General features: G+C 42.7%; 1 protein-coding gene across 1 annotated transcript in view; it reads right to left on the bottom strand.

The window, feature by feature from the left end:
• Nucleotides 1-15,265: 15,265 nt before the first annotated feature.
• The window catches only part of LOC134844093 (testicular acid phosphatase homolog), a 52,254-nt gene continuing 50,450 nt past the window's right edge, over nucleotides 15,266-17,069 (bottom strand). The window contains exon 9 of the mRNA XM_063860568.1: nucleotides 15,266-15,679. Coding sequence (XP_063716638.1) covers nucleotides 15,452-15,679 — 228 coding nt within the window. The 3' untranslated portion in view covers nucleotides 15,266-15,451. The remainder of the gene's footprint in view (nucleotides 15,680-17,069) is intronic.

Raw genomic sequence — 17,069 nt, 5'->3', positions numbered from 1 at the left:
CCGTGGTGGAATGCTCCGTGCTGTTGTAAGAACCCATCACTTGCGGCAAGTGCTTGTCCCAGTCATCCATGTAACGCGAGCAGTAGACTCTCAGCATGGATACCAGTGTGCGGTTTTGCCTCTCGACTAGGCCATTCGTTTGCGGGTGATAAGTGGTCGAGTGTGCCTGCGCTACCTGCGACCTTTTCATCAACTCCTTCGTGAGATCACCCACGAATGCTTTGCCATTGTCCGATTGGAACGTGATGGGGCAGCCATGCCTCGCTATCCACACATTTATCAAATGATCACATGTTTCTTCCGCCGATGCTGTCATGCAGGGTGCTGCTTCCGCATACTTCGTAAAATGGTCGATCATTACCAGCACCTGATTATAGCCCGTTGCTGTCATGCAGATTTTCTGATGATCAATTTGCACCACTTCGTTGAAACCTGACGACTCTATTGACTGTAGGGGGAACATTAGTTTCCTGGGATCCTTCGCCTGCTGACATGACAGGCATGCGGCGATCCACTTCTCACAAGCCTTTTTCAATCCCGGCCATTCGAATCGTTTCTGTATCCTGTTATACACTTTGTCCACGCCTTGATGGCCCATCTAATCATGTGAGCGAAAGAGCAATTCGGTCTGGTACAACTGTGGTAACACTATTGAATTGTATTTATAGAGGACCTTGTCCTCCTCTTTTCGCTTGCAGGCAACGATTCCGTCCTTATTCAGGTACAACAAGTCGTTTCGCTTCAGGTAGAATTGCTTCAAGATCTTGTAGCTGTCTTCTTCCAAGTCTCCCTTGTCAGGTGCTCCATTCTCGATCCATCTCTTCAGACTACTCGTCATTCTATCATTTCGTTGAGCCCTTAGGAGATCCGACAGCCTGTATCTGGCTTTCAAATACGTCTTTACCACGTTCATTTGCCCACTCATTATCTCCGGAGCATGAGCATCGTCCATCAACTTGACACACCATATCTTTTTCAAAGGCGTCGCTTCCTGCACAGATGGTTCCAGATTGGTACGGACGACCGTACCATGTGGCAGCAATCTGGTTGGGCGTTTCAAAACTGCTATCAGCTCGAGCTCGTCTGCGGCATTATCCACCACAGTGCCCTCTTCATCTGAGGTGTATCTGTCCCTGTCTTGATCCTGATGTGTTTCTCGGTCCAGCCCACGCTGCTTCCAGTCTACCAATAAGGAGTGGATTGCGATCTCTGACATATCGGAATTGGAAGTTGTTTCAGACGTGTTGTCCCAGGACTGGGGCCTCGAGTCAACACTTGAGTCGACTGATTTCCCAACATCATATTCCAAGTTGTCTGAGATGTTTCTCGACTCCCCGGACAAAACTCTGTCCATCGGTCGCTTCAAACCCGACTCCCCGGACAAAATTCTGCCCCTAGGTGTTCTCGTCAACCTCTCCCCGGACAAGTCGTCCTGCACGGGCTCAAAGGTGTCTGACTCCTCAGACGAGTCGTCCTTGACTGGCTCGAAGGTATCAGACTCCCCGGACATTGTCTCGTCCACGGACGAACAATCTGGGCTCGGCTCGTATTCTTCTTTTGCATCCGTGAAATGCACTCTCCTCGTGAAGCTAGATTTCGACCTGATCCTGACTTCCTCAGTAGTTTGGTTCTGATTCAGTGTTCCATATTCAGTGAACGAAGTTCTCAACAAGACCTCCTTCGGCATCGAGCTCACCAGCTGGTTGACAATCGACCTGCAATCCCGTTCAACGCCTCGGCTGCGAATGGACACTGGCCTCTTCTCTGTTCTCTCGGTGACAGTCAACCGCTGCATGGTCTCCATCCATTCACGATCATGCCTATCCACTTCCCTGTCCAACAAGTCACGGAGCTTTCCCATGACGACCGGCGCCACGTTCACCGTCCTGTTCAATAGAGCCATGCTGTTTATACCTAATCTGGTAAGTTCTTGCTGCACCAAGTTGGATCGAACTAGCAGATCCAACGGAACGGGCTCGCCTCTGGCTAAAAGCTTTTTCTCCGCGGCCGTCTCCACTGGAAGGTCAGAGTGTCCGGGTATTGGATGCCCTGACTTGTCTAACCACCTAGTAAGTGGCAGTTCGTCGTAGGTTTCTTTGTCCAGAAAGGAAAACCCGTCTTTGATATCTGATTGGTTAGCCTGCTTATCCTCGAGGCGCTCATAAAATTCTTTTTACTGAGGCTATCTGCGTTCTGATGCTTGTCACGGGTACGGTGCTCTATGATCATGTGGTTTCCATCCAGGCGCACGATCCAAAGACCAATATAACTTTCGTCCATCGAATAGGTTTTCAGCCAGGCAAGGGCACGATTATCCACACGTAACTTGAAGGGAGCACTCCCCAAGTAGGCCCTGTATTTTTCCACGAAAGTGATCACCGCAAACATCTCCGCTTTTGGTGCGCCGTACTTCATTTCAGTATCACTCAGGACTTTACTCCCGTAAGCTATCGGACGAAGAACCGTTCTCCCGTTCCACTCCTGCTCCTGGTGAAGTATGCCCGATATCGCAACCACTGATGCATCCGTGTCCAGCACGAACATCCCCTTCTCTGTCGGCATGCCGAGGACCGGTGCCTCGCAAAGTTCACGTTTGATGTTTTCAAATGAAACTTGCGCCTCATCAGTCCAGGTGAACTTTTTGCCCTTGTTTCTCATCAACCTCTGCATGGGGTATATTTTGTCAGCATACCTCTTGATGAACTCTCGATAATAATTAGCGAATCCCAAAAAACTCATCAGCTGTGTATCTGTCTTAGGCGCCTTCCAGGTCAGCACCGCTTCAACCGCTTCGGGATCTGGTCTCACTCCATGTTTGTCAACAAGGCGGCCCAGATACTTTATGGAATCCCTGAGGATTTCACACTTAGAGGGTTTACATTTCAGACCCGCCTGCTTCATGCAAGAAAACACCTCCTCCAACCTCTCTATGTGGTCCTCTAAGGTTGGTGTTGCAATCACGACATCATCGACATAACACATGATGAGATTCCCGTATTTCTTAGTGACGCTCGTGAGTGCCTGGGCCATCAGTCGCTGGAATGTGGCCGTCGCGTTGCACAATCCGAATGGCATCCTCTTCCACTGGAACAATCCCAGCTCACACGCGAAGCCTGTTTTCTCTCGATCTTGCTTTCTGAGTGGCACTTGCCAGACCGCAGAGCACAAATCCAACGTCGTGAAGAACTTCGCGTCTCCCAGCTTGGATAGGCTCTCATCGATGCGGGGAATCGGGTATGCGTCCTTTATAGTCACTGCGTTCAGATAACGGAAATCACAACAAAATCTGAGTTGTCCCCCTTTCTTTTTCGCCATGACCACGCCACAAGCCCATGGGGACTTCGACGGCTCGATCATGTCGTACTCCATTAACATCTCGATCTCCTTCCTACACGCTTCTGACTTGTTTGGGGTCATTCTTCTCGCCCCTTCCCTATGAGGTACCGAGCCCTCTTCTATCTCAATCTCGTGTTCTACGAAATTACAACAACCTATGTCGGCCTTATGCTTCGAAAAAACGTCTGCGTTCCGATTCAGCACCGCCCTGAGCGAATCTAGTTCCTTTTCTGATATTTTACCCTTCAGATGTTCTATCTCAGGTAAGACAGGTTTATTCGCTGCTAACTCTGCTTCCGTCGGCCTCTCAGGAAAGTTGGATTAACTAGACAGCCCATCATCTGTTTCCGACTTCATTGAAAACAATTTCCTAGAAGATTTCAATTCATTCACTCTCCTCATTATACATTCTTGGTTCGCATGCAATGGACATTTAGTTACATCAAACTTTTTCAAGTTCTCCACACTCTGAAAGTCTGTGTTCAGAGGCAAAGCGTAGCCAAGTTTCTTTCCCCTCTGTATTGTCACTGTTGTTGCTTCTGTGTTCAATAACACACTCACACATAGTCCGCTCTGAGTGAAGGAGAAGCTTCTTCCTAAAATAGCCGAGCTTTTACTGTTTGGATTTGGTACCAGACACACCTGTCTGTCATTGCTGAGTTCATTCAAGTTCCTCATCCTAAACATCGCTACTACGGCTTGGTTTGGTTTTAATCTAACTTTTCGATCCAGAAAAATCGGCACCTTGGCCTGGTTAATTAAGATCTTATTAAGGGGTCTCTTTTCATACTTTCTCTCAGGATCCTTGATCCTAATCAACCCGTCATTGAGATCGATCGTGACGTCATAGTTGCGAACGAAATCCCTTCCTAAGATGAACTGATCGGATTCGTCCAAATTCTCCACTACTAGGAAGCTCATCCAAAGATGTCTTCCTCCGAGCTGCAGTGAAATGATCGGGGTTCGTCCACTCACATAGATCGCTCCCTGATTGGCCGCTGCCAACCTGATGTTTGTCGGTATGAGATCCGACCTCTCGAAACCCATGTCGGTCCAAGTTTTGACTGGCATGACACTAACCACTGCTCCCGTGTCTAGCAGTCCCTTTACTGAAAGTTGTCTGCCTTGCACGTCCAGAACGTGTGCGGCCAGATCGGCCTCGCAACCTATATGCACCGCATCTTGTTCGAGCATCGCGTTGTGTCCGATCCGTCTAACCTTCAGCTCCTCTTGACCAATGTATATCCGGCCAATCTGATCGTTCGCATCAGTTATGTGAGCTTTCGTGTAGATATTGATGCCATCCACATTCATTAGGATCGGGTAAGGGCCATGGACATCGATATAATGTCCGTCCACTTTCATCAGCCTCGGAACTCCCGTTGTGAGCAGCGCTCGCACTGCCCTGGAGTCCAGTTTGGGATCTTTTTCCTTCAGGTAGTCGGCATAGATGTCCAGGTGGACTAGTGTAATCTCGGATGGTTCACTCAAGTTCTTGACCACCTGGTGCCCTGCGACTGAGATGATGGACATTATTTTGGTCCCCTCCTTCGTCATGCCGAAAATCTTACCAGATTTAACGTTCAGTTTTAGTCCCTGTTTCCTGGGTTCCTTTTTGTCTTCTACTTTTGTCGTTTTACCCAGAACATTAAAACTTTCCCGAAGATCTGTGCTCTCCAGCTCCGACCTTACCCATTGCTCCACTTCTTTCGTGGCTAGGTCCTGTTTGACATTCTGCAGCGCTGTCCTCGCCGCCAGGCCGTAATCCACCTTGAGTGGGCTAGACGACTCTGCTTCGAGGTTTGAGGCTACCACCTCGTCAGGCCATGTCTTAACCTTTTTGGTCGTGAAGGTGCTCGGTGTCGTCTCCTTTCTCCGAGATTCAGCCTCGTTCATCAGACGTGCTCGACTGGCCTTGACACCCGAAAGCGCCTCTTCATGGCGGGGATGTTTCGCGTCTGCTACTGCATCCCAAAATTGAATACAATCCGACTTGAAGTGTCCCTCCAAATTACAGAAGAAACATCTCGGACCATATTTCATGATGAGCCCTCTGACGTACTCTTCATGATCCTCGTCGGTCGCGTCGGCTTCCTCGAGAAAGTAGCCTATGGCCTTCATGTTCTGTTTGTATGCAGAACACGCGGAAACGTGATGGTCCATCGAACCACAATTCGCACACAACCTCCTCTTATCCATGTCATCGCGAGGTTTGTACCAACTGGAATTCGCACCAGTGTTTGTCCCGCTATAGTTGCCATAATTGCTGTAACGGTTTTGCGCCCTCGGTTTTATGAGTAAATACTCGCGTGACTTCATACGCAAGTCGTCGGGCGTGGGTACCTGGTCAAGCGACAGGGTGAAGTGAGTGGCCAACATCGTCTTCAACTCCTCACTCCTTACTCCGTCCATGAACTTCGAAGCAATCGCCAAGTTTCGCTCGGATATTTTCTCATCTGGGTTGTTTCTCCTCCTAAGCAATTCAAGGTCGTCCAAAAATTTATCTATGGATTCGTCCTCTCTTTGACGCCTCTTCTTGAACTTCACCATAGCCTGGTGCCCTTGTACTCCAGAGCCGAAACGATTCAGCAGGATATCGAATATCTTGCGAGCGCTGTCTCTCTCATTGGCTCTTTTCGCCATAACACAACTTAATGCAGTACCCTCCAGATTGCTCGTCAGCGCGCTGCACTCTTGTTTCTTGGAGAGATTCTCTTCCTCAAAGTGTAATTTCATCACCTCTATCCAAGTATCAATGCAGCCGTCTGACTCGTCTTTATATGACTTCGGCTTTTTCAGTGTCCTTCTTGACCTCTCTCCTCTCTCGGTTGACTTCGAGAGCTTGGTGATGAATGTTTCGAGAGATCTGTTCAGAGGCTCAAACATCGAGGCATACATCGTTGTGTCCTGTGAGACCGTAGTCAGATCTGGTACTGAACTGACTTGTGGCACAGTTGGCAACCTTGTCTCCGGGGTGGCATCTGCCTCCGGCGGAACTGGATTCGTCCAGCCAGGCCTCGACGGGGCTGCCCTTGGCCGCTCCTTGTTTCTGGGTTCGTAGTTCGTTCTCGAGCCTTGCTGGGCTCTGGCATTGCTGCCCGTACCATCTCCATCATTTGCATGGCGTGAGCGCTCCCTTGGGTTGGAACGCTCCTTCCTGCCAATTGCTCCCATTCAGGATCGCGTCAAGCTTCCGCATCATTAAGTCAGACTTTGCATCTAACCTTTTCTCCAGGCTAGTCATCTTGTGGGCGTAGGTACTATCATGATCGTTCAACAATCGTTCGATCTCCCTGGTCATCCTAGCCTCTCTTTCGTATGACTCCTTGTTTGCCTGTGCCAGGTTCTCCGCCAGGCATTGATCGGTGTTGCGAATCAAATGAGCCTGATCAACCCTCACCTGCGACTTCACATGCGTTAGTTCGTCTTTCAGATTCTCTTGACCTTTGTGAGCTCTCTCATCAACCTGATCTATTCTTTTAGTCATGTCCCGCCTCAGTTCATCTAGACCATTCATTACGCCAGCGAACATGTCACTTATGTCGCCAGTGGCCCCAAATGACGGGGTTAGTCCCAGAGAAGATTAGGTCAACTGCGGCTGCAGCCTGGTGCTTGATGACGCACCGCCTTTTTGCTTGCTCATCGACGTCATTAATCTGTCGAATGGTGATGACGCTCCCATCGTTATCCCATCTGACATGGGCCTGGTCGGCGAGGTTGACGACGCCTTCCTGCTCATATCGTTCCTTGGGCACGGTGTGAAGTTCACATCCGGATGGGTTATCTCCGGGTAGTCATCACTGGAAGTCAAACCTACAGTTGGTTGTGACGCCATGCGTTCGTCGTACAAAGACTTCCAACTCTTCTTGGCCTTCGAACCCGTTTCTTCTTCACTCGGGCTTATACTCGACATCATCGCGTTGTTGCTCTGCTTGGCCAGAGATGAGTGGGTACTAGCCGAATGTGAGTATTCTCCCCTCCACCTGTGACTTTTGGTCTCCGATTTGGACATCCCCTTGAATAATACTTCCTCTCGCGGCTCGACCTCGGAACGCTCCGAGGTCTCTTCTGTCCTCTCGACTTCCTCCCGCTCGAGGTCCTCGCTCGGCTCAAAGTCGGGTCGAATGAGCGTCTGTTCTCCCTCGTCAAAGGGGTCCACAAGCGTTTCGCTCGCGGTTCCGGCTTCGGCGCTCCGCTTTTGATCGCCATCGAGGTTTTTCTCGCTCCTCAATCTCATTCCGCTCACTGAAAGATCAAGTTGACCTTTAGTCGATTCGTTTTCAGCAAACACGTCGGAGGCGCTGCTAAACGACGACTGGCTGCGCCTAGTTTTAAATTTTCGCGTGCTGCCCTTGCTCAGCCTGGGAATCTTAGTAGTCGATCCTAACGAGTCCCTGCGCTGCATACTTTGTGACACAAAAAAAAACAATATTCGTTTGTCGAAAAGTCAGTATCAATCTCTTAGGTTTCTCAATGACAATCTTAGTGACTCAGCTAGAGTTACACACACACACAGGGCCTGCTCAGTTTTGATATAATGCTAACTCAACCCTGTCGTATAGTATAACAGTATCACAAGATTTTCACAAGATATAATCAACACACAAAACACAATAGATAATCAGATAAGAATATCCTACAGGTGACAGCGACCTTTTGTCAGTATCAATTTATCGCCACACAATTTATCAAGTCACTGCTTTGTTAAAATTAAACAATCTTTGATAAAAAGCAGTGATGACTCAGAAACAGATCAATAAAACTTAGTCTTAAAGAAAAAGACTTCCCTCAATCGGAACGATCCGAAAGAACAAAGCCCAGGACACAGTCTTCTCAAGTGGGTGTGTATTTGCCTAATACACCCACCGAGGTCTTCTTTTAGGTGCCCTGCGATTGCCCGAGCTGTCCTATTAAGTAGCTCAAGGCAACCTCTGATCGAAAACTTCTAAAGTCTATGAAAAAGCTCCCCCACACCCTGAACGCTCCAAGTGCATGAGAGCAGGGAACAACTTTTCTTCTCAAGTGAGTGTGTATTTGCCTAATACACTCACCGAGGTCTTCTTTTATTTGTTCCCGGATTGCCCGAACTTTCCTATTAATTAGCTCAAGGCAACCGCACAACCAAAATCACAATCAGATAAAAAAAATTTTGTTCGGGTACTTCTGATACACCCGATCTAGAATCCAAAGTTGATCACGAATTTCCGGGTCAAAATGGGCTCTTATGATCCTAATAAGCACGCCCAATATCCTAATATGATCTTAATTAAATGGATATTTTCCGTCTCCCAAATTGCCACAGAAGGTTTCCTCAAGCTCTTAACAAGGAGGGTTGCTAAGATGTTTAAGTCACCCCGGAGGGTTGTTAAGACACTTAGCCTACCTCGGAGGGTTACTTCGGAGGGTACCTTAATCGCCCAAGTTACCTCGGAGGGTCCCCTTAAATTTACTAAGGAGGGTCAATTAATGTGCTCCGGAGGGAGGGTTACTTCGGAGGGTACCTCCAAAATTTTCAAATTTCTGAAACTCACTCAGAAGGGTCTTCAATTAACCTCAGGAAGCGTCAAAACAAGCGAAGTTCTCTACGGGGGGCTGTTTTAACTTCTTTGGGTGATCTCGTGGAATTTTTCCACTAAGGAGGGTTGCTAAGGGGTTTAGCTGACTCCGGAGGGTTACTTCGGATGGTTCCCCAAAAATCAAGAAAAAAGGTTATGTTACCGCAATAAAGTCTCCAAAAGCGGTCTAACTGACTTAAAACTAGGTTGGCTGACACGGTCAACCTTCCCATTTGGATAAAAAGGTGTTTTGATAAAATTTTCCGCCGCTCGGAGGGTACCTGAAATTTGGACCCTCCGAACCAACAAATTCTAAAAAAATTTTCTCTTCCATGATTATCAACCCAAAAACGGTTGCGGTCCGGAAAAGTGGTCCAAAACGTCGACTTATGGTACCAAAATTATCCCGATCGGATGACTAGTCTTTGAGAAATTGCCAAAAACGTGTTTGTCCAAATGGCCTTTTTTCACCACGTATATAGGTTCTGAGAAACTTTTTCCGCAATTCCTATCGAAAGTGCCTAAAAATAATTGAAACGAGCGTAGTAGCCCTTTACAGCACTGGAATAGTGCAAAAAACCGGATCAAAATTGGTTTGGAGACAAAAATTTGGCCAATAACTATCAAATTTGGATCCTCCGGTTCCTTCCTTTTCCAATCCTTAAGTCGTTGGCTCTATCCAAGGAGCCAATCGGAGGGTTACTCAAGAATTTCTCTAGTAACCGAGCACGTTATGCTAGCACGCTCCTAACGCAAAAATTTTATTGCTCTAACTCTAAAAACTCAAAAACTCGATCCCCAAAACAGATTGACAAAATTCAGAAAATTATCGAAATTTTGACCGAAAATTTTTGGTTTTTTCCAACTTCTACTGAGTCTTTTCTCACGCGGTTTCTTTAGTTAGGGAGATCGAACTACAGGGCTTCTCCCTATATAAAAGCTTTTTGTTGTTCGGAAAAGCTCGGATATCCAAAAATTTGGGGGTCTACAGTTTGATCGAAAATCGATGATTTTCGACAAAATTGGGTGTTTTTTGGGTCTAATTGAGGAAATAAGTAATATGTAATAAGGATAATAACCTATTAGTAGTCGTTAATGAATAGTACTATACCCTCCTTTGCACCAAAATACCCGAATTAAGACCCTTAACTCGGAAATTTGTAATCGATGGAGGGTACAATCGGACCGCGCCAATCGTGTCCCCCACCACTTAAGTTTTAATGAAATAGTACCCGAACGATACTAAAATTGCTTCAACGATACCCAACAGTCGTTGCGGATGTTGTCCCTGATGTCCCTGTTGAGTGTGGAACACGTTGATCAGCTTGCCACTCTACCCTCCGGTCACCGGCAAAATCACCGTTAACGTGCTTAAACACTCAAATTACACTCGAGGGAGGGTATCCAACCCTTCACCAAAACACACAATCTTTCTATCAGAAACGATATAAATCAATCTGAAACAACAACAAATAGGACGGTCAGATCACATCTCGTCCAGAAATAACATATAAACTGTCACTTTATGTTTTTTTACTGTTTTTGGTCTTTTTTGGATTTTTTACTGTTTTTTGTACTTTTTTGTTTTCAAATAAATTTATTTTTGGCTTTTTCTTGGTTATACACTATTTTTGTTTGGTTTTACGCTTTCTCTTTAGTTGTTTTTGGTCCCGGGACCTCGGGACAAGCGGGCTCATGACTTCCCACCTAACCCTCCGGCCCCCGGAATTTTCGGTGTTAACTAAGTTAAAAAGCTAAATAGTACTGGACGGAGGGTACGCACCTTCCCCCCAGTACAATAACGGTCATTAAGTCCTCTACCTCGGGCTTACGCCCGGAGCGGAGGGTTCGTCGCTGAAACGCTTGCTGATCATGATGGTCTTATGCCTTTAACAGGCCCACCCAGGAGCGCCATAAAAACTTCTATGTAACATTCGCCCAAATTACTACACAGCGACGGAGCGTAGAAAAAGTACCTATTAACGACTGGCAGGCGTCAGTTACCTTAATCCTACTCGTTTTTCACCGTCTCGACCTTGCCAGTTGATTTTCTGGTCTGTTTAGGTCAAAGTAAAAAGTTACCATTTTTAGGCCATCAGTCAAACGACTTTTGATCAGCTTTCGTTTACATGCGAACACAACCACATAGCTGAGTCTCGGATCCTCAGACTACGTGATTGTCATTAAAAACACGGCTCGAACAACCTATTTTAATTTGTTTTTGTGTGACAGTTCTACATTAAGTCCATTGGAGATGGATTGACCCTTTCCTCTTTCTAGCTACTCATATTCTAAAATATCAAGTTACACCGGTGTTAATTTAAAGTTTCACGATATCCAAGTAGCTATACAGTCAGTTTTATACAGTCCCTTCACATAAACAGTCTCTGGGGGACCAAGCCTCCGCTCCCGTGATATTCCAGCGATAACGCTCTTTTTTCTCCTAATTTGCGTCCCGGGAGGGTTCCGTGGAATACTCCTTCCCCACTGAAGCTTCCTTCTCCACTAATATCTGCTGATAAGGGTCTTATCGTGCGTTGCTGCCACGATAAGAGGCTTCGTATTTTCCGTCTCTTGTACGACTGTTTTTCACAATATTTGTCGTTGTTCTTATTTTCGTCACTTTTTTGGCTCAAAATGGCCGTTTTTCGTATTTCTGAGAAATATCAACTTGAAAATCGAATTTTTAAAAATAAATATTCCAGAATATTCTGACCCTCCTTTCAAGCACTTTTTTGCTGTTAAGGCCTTTTCTCTCTGATTCGTGCTTCGTCGGAAGGTTGCGCTGTGCCATCTGGCAGAATGGCACATGCTGCAGTTAGAGAATCTTGATGTACGAAACAAAATCTGGCCCAGAAATGTCCTAACCAATCTTTTAGCTGATCGCACCAAAAAGTTACTGTTGACAAAATGAAATCGTTCAAAAGCCATACATGAATAGGTGTGCTAAAAACTATCACTTGAGAGATTTCGGTCATTCAGAAATGATATTGACGACAATTTTTTGGTTATTTATTTTTTGGAATTACAACAAAATGATTAAATGATTAAATTTTAAATGAACAAAAAATCATTGCAGTTATATTCCGAAACAAGATAAAATCATCACATTCGAGATCTTTTCTAAGAGTTTGGAAAACAAGAATGATGAAAAGCGAGGAAACTTTCATTGCTTAGTGTAGTTAGTGCCAGTTAAATATGTGGCGCATAATTCCGTATGATAACCTAATTACTGTCCCATATTCGAAATCAACAAATTACCAGAAACTCCGCATAATTGAGGCAATTTGGTAAAACAAAAGTGTGAAATTACAAAAAATGTCCTTTTAGAAGTATACTCTGCAAGGTCAGAAAATTTATTGATTAATTTTTTATTTGAAGTTATTAATTTTTAATGCAGAATCTGACGCTTGAAAACCTCAAGTACCGATAATGAGTTTCCGAAAAAAAATCAGCTGGTATAATTGTATGGGGAGGCTCGTCAAATTACCATTTTTGGTAAAAACATGCTCAATTTTAGGAAAACATCCGCATACCATATATAAAGAGCTAAAAACTGATTGGAATTAGTATGACCAGTCAATTTTTTTGCAAGGCATAAATCATACGCGCATTAACATAATCAACTCTTTTTTTCATTTTTATTTAGTTTCGTGAATAGCATATTCGCATGGCAATGCTTAAAACCCGGATCGATCCGCACGATTATCAAACTTTCTTTGTGAAGAACATCTGATTATAAACAAACTCATCCCAAACGTATAAATTCTCCACTTTTTTCGAACTACGGGAAAAAAGGCCCGCAGACAGCATGGCATAATTACACTACATACACTCATAGGTTTTGCAAAGCTTGTTTAGTGCCAAAAAAGTCTTTTGTCATATAAACGGTTGGGTGGTTAAATTACCAGAGACAATATCTACCAGCAAAAAAAAACTTACAGCAGTTTTTCTGGTAGAAAAAAAATCACCCATCAACCTATATACCCATATACCCATGTACCTGAGTAAAAACAAACGGAATAAAATTTGACCTCATTTGATTTGAAACAACAAAACAGCTCAATTAAAGGAACACTTCTCAACTGGATTTATACAATACTAAAAAAAACAATAGTGGAGGGGGTTCAAGTTTCAAATTTTCACAGAAGTTTAGCAGTATTCACAATGCAAAAAGACAACTTAACACAATAAAAAAGAACAAATACTGAACCAGAATATGCAATTGACGCATGCATACCTTAGTAAATATTCTAGTTCAGATCTAAAGTAATCTTTTCCTTCGTAAATTACAGTTCTGAATAGGTTGTGAAATAATAAAATGACGATTGGTTACTTTAGGAATAAGTTATTTTTTTGCAACTAGTTTCAGATCTGAAATGTAAATTTTCATATTTATAATGACTCTGATACAATTTTTGCAATTTTGTAATTCATAGCTTCTGCTAGCTACTATAAAAGTGTCTCATGACAGCTGAATTAGGTTTCCCAAAATATGCGATAATCATAGGAAAAACAGATGAGTAGCGGATGAAATTTTTCACCGCTAACTAATCAAAGTATATTTGAAAATTCCAAAAAATAGCAAATAAAATCAAATTCTCTTGTTTGCTCGAAATTCAGCTTTTAAAATTTCAGGAAATATTTCTCAGATCGAGATTCAGATCCTACATTTTGTTTTTGATGGTTACTTCAGAACTGAGATGTTCTTTTTCGATCTGTTTTTCATATCTTTCAAGTTTTCAGAAAAGTTTGACATAATGAGTTTTAAATCTGAAAGTCAATTTATCTTAGAAAAAAAGTAGAAAAAAAAACCTACTCGTTAAGGGCAACTCGTTAATCTATCTAGTTTTGTAATAATAAATACTGCATAATAAACATTTAAGAAATCTCCAAGCGCATTTTTAGAAAGTTTTTATTTAAAAACAACATTAATGATAAATTCAGAAAAGAGAAAAATGATTCAACTCCACTGAGCAAATGGGGAAAACAACTCTAAAGATTCAGGTTAATTTGTTTCTCAGCTATTTGGCTAAGATAAATCTGCACCTAAAACCTAGATTTCAAACTTCAACTTTCCCATTTTTGTCAAACTTTTGTTGAAATTTTCTTATGAATTTTCTAACTTTCAGCGGAAGAAAAAACAAACAAATGAGCAATCAGGGTAACAGTTTTGAGCTTTTCGTAGCTAATTAAAACTTCAAGGTAATTTATTAGGATCGCGATTAGACTGGGGGCTTTGTCGCCGCTTTGTCATCTTCACAAGGCAAGACAGTAAACCAGTTCGCCTAACTAGCCTAACTGGCTCTATACTTGTTTTCAATATCCATGCTAAATGCAGGAGAAAAAATTGAGTCCGATCTTGGGATAATGTTTTTAATCGGACCGGTACATTAAACGTTAGAAAAACAATTTAAAATTTAAATAAGTGTAGTATATGTAACGCCACTTTATCGTGGACAATCAATAATTTTCGTGGAAAGTGCATATTGAAAAATAACTGAAAACTTGAGATTAATTTGTGACGATGTTGCTAAAGCTTAACCTATTTTTTTTCAGAAACAGAAAAATCTTCTAATCAAACCGATTCTGATCATGTAATGAGATACGGCGTATTGGATTACAAAAACACATCTTAAAGCTCCTTAAAACAGATGAACTTAATGCAGCAATGAACGAAGGGGCTACCTTTTCGAAACATAAATTCGACTCAATTTGTGAATCAACTAAATCTCAAGTCATGATGAAAAGTTGTCAAAGTTTTTGCCTTAAATTTTACAACGAAGTCTCTGAACTTCTTCTTAATTTATCTCTGATTAACTTGGCAGTTTTCAAAAAATACTCGAAGACGTCTTTTTCGAAGAAAAAACAAGGTTTTTGTTTTACCTCGAATCTCATGCAACACTTACATTGGAACAAATTGTCTCGCCCAACTTCTAATAATTTGCTATATTTTTTTGCAGAGGAATGATTTTGTACCACCCAATCTGAAAAAAAATGACTGAAAAACCGAACCTTGAATTAAAAAAGTTAGACTCTTTTCCACTACCCCTCCCCCCCCCCACACACACACACACACACATTTCATTTTAATTTCGTTTTTTTTTCTGTTGTTTTGCGATTATGGCTAAATGTGAGATATTACGATGTAAAATAAGAAGACCAATCGTGTTTACAATAGTCAGTTTGTTCTCGATGCAAATTTCATTACATTATGATAATGTGAAGTTAGTTTTTGAAAACGAAATTTAAATTTGGAGGGAATGGAAAAGAACCAAAAATTTTACAGAAATATGTAGTTGGAATTGTTTCTCGTTGGCGAATCCCTTTGTTGTACTTGAAGTTTTTCACCAAAATTCTGTAATTGTTCAAGAAAATATTTGAAATTGAATTCTCATTAGGATGAAAAATAAATTCTGTTTCTTATAAATCTAAATCTACTATATGGAAGGATAATATTTCAGATTAAAATGTATTCGGTTTGACCTGACTACATAATTTGATGACCACAAAATTGATTTGAAAGCCACGTTTAGTTTCTGCTTTCCAGTTTCTCAAACTCAGAGATCTACTTTAGCTTTATTTTTGTTCTTCTTTGATTTCTTATTTGCTTGTTTTCCATCTGACTTTTGTTGTTTATCTTGTTGTTTTTCTGCTGATTCATTTGCTTGCTTTCCTGACTTTTTGTCCGAAATCAAAGCATCTGAAGCATCTTTTTCCTCTTTCTGCTGCTTGCTCCGTTTAACTAGGAATGAGTTGTCTACTGTGTATGGCTCAAGAGGTGACACCTACGATCAAAATGAACACAATTCCAACAAGACTGCTCCTATCAGGACGAAGCCTTGAATGTTCCGACTGCCTTTTAAGGTTTATGGAGCAGCAGTAATAACATAAAAAAAATTAAATGAAATAAAATAAAACGAAAATATTTTTTCTAAAATTTGAAATTTTTTATGAAATTATGAAAATCATCCCCCCACACGCCATATAAAGTACAAAAAGATAGATTTCGTTCCTTGTAACAAATCAATTATGGCAAATAAGTTTAACCAATTTGGAACGATTTATAAGACAGATTAAATCTCCGCTCACGCATTAATAGCGCGAATTATATCGCGCGTTAATTGTCCCAAATTGGTCAAAATGGCAGTCTTGAAACCCTCATAAGTTTACGAAAAATGATCACAGGTGAATTATCTTTTCAAATTTAAGCTCAGGACAACAATACTTTTTGAATGATAAAAAAAATTCCGTCAAAAATGGCTAATTAAAAAGTCGAAGTTTGTCTGAAGAAAAAAAAAACCACCCCGAGCACAAATATTCCGTTACTTTCGTATCGAAAGTCGGAACAATAAGTGTCTACTTATTAACGGACCTGTTTTCGGATCTTGTTAGCAGCTCCCCCCATGCCGCTACCCAGAGGCGGATTTAGGGGGGCGGGGAGGAGGGCGGACATTCCCTCTTCAGGGATTCGACCCCCTGCCGACCCAAAGGGTCCCCCCTGTGGTACTTTTAAGAAATCCAGTTTTGGCCGATCAACCTTGAAACTTTTCTCAAGGCGCCTTCGCCTAATTTTAGGGGAGGGGGAGCGCCTGCCGAAAAAACGCAATTTTTCGGTCAAAATTTCCAAATTTTCCAAAAAGTGCCTAAAAAAAAGGTCGACAAAACTTTCAAAAATCTTTCGAAAATCCGCCGCACCCCCCCTCCCCTCGAGAAAATCCTAGATCCGCCCCTCTCGCTAACGAGTACAGAGTAAAGAATTGCCACTCCTATTAAGAACAATTTCAGCGGCTAAAAATTTTGGATTTTTTTTGAATTTTAATGAACCCATCTCTTGCAATAGGAAAGGGGTGATAGTTAACGTTCTCAAGTTTTCGTTTAACCCACTTTTTCAAAGTTTTTCACTTACACACTGTCCCGCGTGATTTGGATCAACTTAACAATTACACAAACTTAATTTTCCAAAAAGTGCCTAAAACGCCTTTTTTGGACTGTTTTTTTCAAAAATTTGGCGCAAAAAATTTGGCCAAAAAAGGGACTAAACCGTGCTGCTCAGGGCATAAACAGCTCAAAAACCTATTCCGTCGAAGGTCGACCAAAAAAAAGTTAGACAATTTTTTTTGAAAATCTGAAACTGTTCTTTATAGGGGTGGCAATTCTTTACTCGGTTTTCAGTAG

Source organism: Symsagittifera roscoffensis, chromosome 4, assembly GCF_963678635.1.
Source record: "Symsagittifera roscoffensis chromosome 4, txSymRosc1.1, whole genome shotgun sequence".
Lineage (NCBI taxonomy): Eukaryota > Metazoa > Xenacoelomorpha > Acoela > Convolutidae > Symsagittifera > Symsagittifera roscoffensis.
This window is presented reverse-complemented; position numbering and strand designations above follow the sequence as displayed.